Source organism: Bubalus kerabau, chromosome X, assembly GCF_029407905.1.
Source record: "Bubalus kerabau isolate K-KA32 ecotype Philippines breed swamp buffalo chromosome X, PCC_UOA_SB_1v2, whole genome shotgun sequence".
NCBI classification, from domain to species: Eukaryota; Metazoa; Chordata; class Mammalia; order Artiodactyla; family Bovidae; genus Bubalus; species Bubalus kerabau.
The window spans coordinates 47,634,608-47,640,258 of record NC_073647.1 but is presented as its reverse complement, the minus strand read 5'-3'; the positions used below and the strand labels follow the sequence as shown (position 1 = coordinate 47,640,258).

General features: G+C 55.6%; 1 protein-coding gene and 1 pseudogene across 1 annotated transcript; one reads left to right on the top strand and one right to left on the bottom strand.

The window, feature by feature from the left end:
• The first annotated feature begins 1,121 nt into the window (after nt 1-1,121).
• Nucleotides 1,122-2,601, top strand: LOC129638459 (heat shock transcription factor, X-linked member 3-like). Its single transcript, XM_055562904.1, has 2 exons — nt 1,122-1,604; nt 1,999-2,601. Exons 1-2 carry the CDS (start codon nt 1,122-1,124, stop codon nt 2,599-2,601), a joined length of 1,086 nt encoding a protein of 361 aa, XP_055418879.1.
• Nucleotides 2,602-3,614: 1,013 nt separating this feature from the next.
• Nucleotides 3,615-5,359, bottom strand: LOC129639991 (EOLA-like protein; annotated as a pseudogene).
• Nucleotides 5,360-5,651: the final 292 nt, after the last annotated feature.

The following is a 5,651-nucleotide window of genomic DNA, read 5'->3' as shown; positions in this document are numbered from 1 at the left end:
TTGAGCCCCCGATCAAGTCCTTCAAAGGGAAGGTACCCAAAGTGACCCAAATTGGACATGGATTGCCAAGACCAGGGGTAGCAGAAGCCCAACCACCCCACTGAGGAAAGGAAACAGGGCTTCTGAAACAGCCTGCAGGAGGCTGAATCTGAGGCTCTGGGAAGGGGATGGGAAAAGCACATGTGTTCCCAAAGTGAATACTCTAGGGCCACCAAAGTGGTGTTTATGGGAAAAATTGGAAACTGAAGTCAACAGTCTATCATCTGCAGTGGGATGATACCTGTGTGTGGGCAGAGATCGGGAGGCTGTGAGCTCAGCGGAGCTCCTAGCTTTGCCCTCCCACACGACATCCTGGGGAATCTGTGTCTCAGGTGCTTGGGAACAGTCAAGTGGAATATGAGGTCGCTCCACTGTGCTCGAGCACAGCCCTACTATGGGGAGAGCTCGACCTGGGGGGCGGTGGGGGCAAGACAACAGGACTCTGGCTTTGGGGCCAACTGAGCGGGACCAACCAACCAGCAGCACCAGCCAGAAGACAACAAAGCTAGAAGAGGGGGAAGGATGGGGGAGCCACCAACTCAGGTAAGGGAAATCAGGCTGCTACGGACCCCATCTTCTGGGAGGGACAGTCACCAGGGGCCCATCTGACTCCTGGGATCTCTCTTGGTGGTAGCAGACCTAGGACTCGCTAGGGTCTGGCCCTTCAGCAGAAGCCAGCCACAGGCCTGTATGTTGTTAGTGAGGGGAGTGAAGTTAGGGACACATTTGTCAACCCAGCCAGGGCCTGGCCCCTGAAACAATGTGCCTGGCAGCAGAAGGGAGCCCTTGTAGGCAACCTGAAAAATACTTTTTGGTACTGTCAGACAACAGCCAAGCTGGGGATCCCATCTCCATCCCCGGACACCCTCCCCCACACAGGTCCAGGGCTGCCTCTCCACATAGCCTCTGTGACATCATGAAACAGTTAAGGAAGCTGACCACTTAATTGGCTGCCTGTCCCATGACCCAGATTCTAGAATCTCCAGAGAGTATTTATGGGGCACCCCGACCATGGTCTGAGGCCCGTTTTCCCTGAGCACTTGCTGCTTGGATAGATAATGCTCCTTAGCTAGACTGGCTCCATGGCTAGTCAGAGTTCCCATGAGTCACGGGCAGCCCTGCTGATCCTATCAACTGACGGGGAGCCTGCAGCGGGGGACACCCGTGATTCCTCCCCAGATCCAACCCTGGATTCAGGGGAGGCTTTGGAGAAGAAGGGTGACCAGCCCAAGAGCCCAGATCCAGGCCTCCATGACAATCCACGCCCACAGGGCCCGAACCCAGAAATGGCCAAAGAGGAAGAGAACAATGCCATCCTTGGGCTGTCGTTCCCCAGGAAGCTCTGGAGGATTGTGGAGGATGCAGCCTTCACCTCTGTGCACTGGAACGATGAGGGAGATACAGTGGTCATCGAGGCAGATCTCTTCCAGATAGAGGTACTCCAGCGCAGAGGCATGGACCAGATCTTTGAGACAGACAGCATCAAGAGCTTCATCCGTGAACTGAACCTGTACGGGTTCAGGAAAGTCCGCCCTTCGAGTCACTCTGCAGGGAAGAAGCTCCTGGTAACATAGAAAGCCCTTTTGGGGAGACTAGACTAGATGAGCTGAGTGCTGGACGGGTTTCATTTCCCAGGAGAATGTTGTTCTCATGAGAGGGTGGTTAAAGAAAGAAGAGAAAGCAGGATCTGTTGTGTTCCACCACCCCTCTTAGACAGGATCCATGGGGGTGACTCCAGACACTGAGGGGCCACTTGATGTCAGGGAGGGCCAGTAACACCTCAAGTGAAGACGGCCCTGGGCGAGCCCTAGGAAGTGACATGCTAGGGCCTCATAAGCTGCCAGGAATGAAGAGATCTTGTCTTCATACTTAGGCATGGCCCAGACTGTTGTGGGGAGGAGGGTGGTGAGGAAGGGCTCTTCTCCCCTCTCATGCCTAAAGTGATTCATTTCCTTTCAGATCTATCGAAACTCCAATTTTCAGAGAGACAAGCCTCTGCTTCTGCAGAACATCCAGAGGAGAGGCAACCCCAGAACAACTTCTCAGCCTGCCACTGGCACAACAACAACTCCAAAGAGAAAGAAACGAGTGGTGGCAACCAGGCACTCTCCTCAATTCCACCACAACGAGTTCACCCAAAAGGCTGGCAACAAAGTCCAGAAGGGGATGCCAACTGCTCGCAGAACCCCCAGCCAGTGCTCATTTGTGTTTCCTGACCTTTGGTCTGTGGGCAGTGTAGCCAAGTGGACTGGGGGAAACCATCTCCCCAATGAGCAGGGTGGCCCCAGCAGGGCGGCTGGAGAGGGCACATCCAGCAATGCCATATCTGTGCCCTCGGCTACTGCTGAAAGGGACAGCCCAGGGAAACTGCCCGAGAGCCCCCCAGTGTACCCAGAACACGAATCGGTGATGACTTTGTACAACACCTGTTACTCCATCCTGATGGCGGGCCTTTTGGTCATGGAACCAGATGAGGCCCCTGAAGCGGAGGATGAGCAGGGAGAATCCTCAGATTATAAGTGTGTGCTCTGTGAGCAGCTCAAGAAAAAGCCCAATCCCTGAGCTGCCAGATCCCTAGGGACACTCAAAAGCACTCTCTTATAATTAAAAATAGATTTCTGGCTCTAATAAAGTCAAGCAAAACTCCTTTGGAGTAAAACAATCAAACGAGAACTACGAGTCTGTGTTCTTTCTATCTGTCCATTGTATTCACACATGGAACAGGGTGAGCTCGAAGAGGCTGGAAGCCCATGCCCCAGGCAATCTTCAGTCTTGTCCCCATGGTCCATTTTCATCTGAAACAGCAGCATTTCACAGGCTCATCCAAGGGTCTGACCCATGAGCCGAGTGCTGAGGGGAACCCAGGATGGACTGGTCCCTGGGCCTTGCCTGCTGCTCAGCAGATGGCTCAGCTGGGCTCCTGACCTCGGGTGTGTCACCTTCCATGAGTCATACACCCTGCAGCAGAAGAGGCTCCTCAAGGATTCCCCAGTGATGCCACAAGTTTCTGATCAGCAGCTGAGCGTCCCAGCTCCCTATCCAGGGGCCACCTCAAGAGGCTCACTGGAAAGCAGGGTCACCCCAGCCACTAAGTGCCTCGCAAACATATTACCCCAAAGCCAAAGACAAGTACAAGGTTTCCACAAGGTGAACACCAGCCCTTGTCACTCTGCCCTCACGGCTGTATTTAGAAGCCTATCTTTGGATGTGAGGTGGCCAGGCACTGCGTCCAAACACACATAATTTGAGAGCCAAGGAACACTTTACAGTAGGACAAGTGTCACACGCAAGGACAAACCACGGCCTGTTTCTGGCCTGCAGGCCTCTCTGCCTGCTTATGCTCAGCCCCGCCCCCGGCCTTCCCCCATCACCCCCTGGACACTGTTCCAACATTAAGAATTTGGACCAGAACAGAGAGGGAAAAACACTAACCAGTTTACTAGCAACACATTTCTCTCAACCACCCAGACTCAGCAGGGCCAAAATGAATGGCAACACCATCAATTTGTAGAGCTCAGAGCCCTGGAGTTTCTCGCTGAGTCCAGAGCAGCATCACGCAAGGGGAGTCCCTGCCCCTAGCCCCGCACCAACTGGGCACTGCAGTGCAGGGCCAATTCAGACACAACCAGATGGGCGAGTCCAGAGTGTGGTGCTGACTGCATGGTATTACCATGTGCTGGTCTCTTGGTCACTTTCCTCTCGAAAGCCCAGTCTGGACAGGCCTCCTGCCCAAAGGGGATCAGGTGCTGGGCGATGTCCACCTGGAAGATGTCCTTCCTGCCTCTTCCAGGGACGGGCTGCAGCAGCCAGCGGGGGTTGGCCAGCGCAGTCATGTACTTCTGTCGCAGGTTGGGTAGCAGGGCTTGATTCTCCAGCTCCTGCACCTGGTTGGGACCTAGGTTTTCTAGGCACACCAAAGTGCCCCCAATGACCACAAGACCTGCGTGCAATGACAGGACACAGAATGAGAACAACGTCATTCAAAGTTGCACCTTCTTGAGACTAAGACTGTATCATAGAGGGAACCTGAGGTGAACTGGGTCCTCTGGCTGAGGGCTCACCTCGGCAAAGGGAACTCGGGGCGAGGCCAAGCGAGGGAGGGAGTGAAATGAAAGGGAGAGGCCTGGTGCTCCAGGAACCCACCAGGACACGGGCAGCTTTCAGTCTGCCCGCTGCAGGCCGCAGGGACAGAGCATGAGGTCCCCAGCGGGGGCCAGCAGACATCAGGTCCCCAAGGGATTTACCAGCAGACAGGTGTTGCTGTGGGGCCTCACTCCTGGGGAGTCAGGGGACTTGCTCAGGCCCAGCTTCAGGCAATGTGGGGATGGAACCCAGGCTGGGTGCTTTACTGCTTCTCATGGTCTCTGCCAGGCACACAGACACACATGTGGGGACACACACATACACACAGACAAGTGCCATGTGCAGTCCTGGACGCGCCACTGCCTCAAGCGCAAACGGGGACTGAGGCCCAGAGTGGTGATCAGGCACCTTGTGCCACCAGTTCCCAGCCCATGGACCCTTGTTGTCCCTCTGAAGAAACCTCAGCCCCCACACCCAACCCCGGCAACCAGTTCAACAGAAAACAAACAAGTACTACCCAGCTGAGATCCAGGGCAGTGCCAGGGCCCATGTGGGCAGCAGGGGACAGGGTGTCACTTTCCCACAGTCACTCCATGGCCGAACTTTTCCCCAGCAAGGCCTGGATCTGGGTGGGGCTCATTCTGAGCCTCCGCTCCAGCAGCTCCCACTAGCCCGAGTCTTTCCAGTCCTGGTACACCATGTGAATGGCCAGGGTACAGTGCCGGTGATCATGTAGCACGGGCCACCATGGCATCTCCAGGTTCTTGACACCATTTAAAATGAAACCCACATAAGGCTGTTTGAAGAACAGATAGCCGAACTTCATCTCCCAGGGCTCCTAGGGCTGCCAGGGCCTCATGTGGCTGCAGAAACATAAAACCACAAAGTTCAGGAGTGTGATTCAGTGGCCTGCAAGCTCACAGCCCTGGGCTGGACCTCAGCCCCACGAGCCCGAGCATCCTCCAAATCTGCTGACACAGAATGCAGGGGTCAGAGAGAGCTGGCTCATTCCATTCGTCTCCACACAGTCCACTGATAGGGGGGTGGTGACCCAAAGGACCCATCCATTACATGCAGTCTGTGGGGAGGTCAACAAGGACGGTGGGACAGTGCGACAGAGGCACAAGGTGAGTTCCAAGACAGAGAGCCCTGAAACCCTGCCAGCACTGAAGAGGGAGGACAAGCCCCCTGGTTTCACAGCCCAGAGGGCTCTGGTCCTCTCCCAGCACAGACAGGCATTGTCCTGGGCTTGGCTTCCCCCACTCCCTGCCACCATCCCACCCTTCAGCTCCACAACCCCATCACTGCCCATGCTCTGCAAATCCCCCATCTTAGCCCAGGGATGCTAAGGGCATATCCATGCTAACCAATCTGGACTTGGCCCTGGGGCAGCCTGGACCTCAGATGGCCCTGCCAGGTGTCTTCCCCATGCCTTTGGGAGCCACCTTCCTCCTAGCCCTTCCCATACCACTGCCTCCACTGGCAGCAGATGCCCCGGCCCCTGCCCAGAGCCTCGAGAAAGAACCAAG

Excerpts from the sequence above, each read along its gene's own strand:
- LOC129638459 (XM_055562904.1), top strand. The coding sequence starts at position 1,122 with ATGGCTAGTCAGAGTTCCCATGAGTCACGGGCAGCCCTGCTGATCCTA. Across the intron at positions 1,605-1,998 it reads CTGCAGGGAAGAAGCTCCTG|ATCTATCGAAACTCCAATTT; the intron begins GTAACATAGAAA and ends ATTTCCTTTCAG.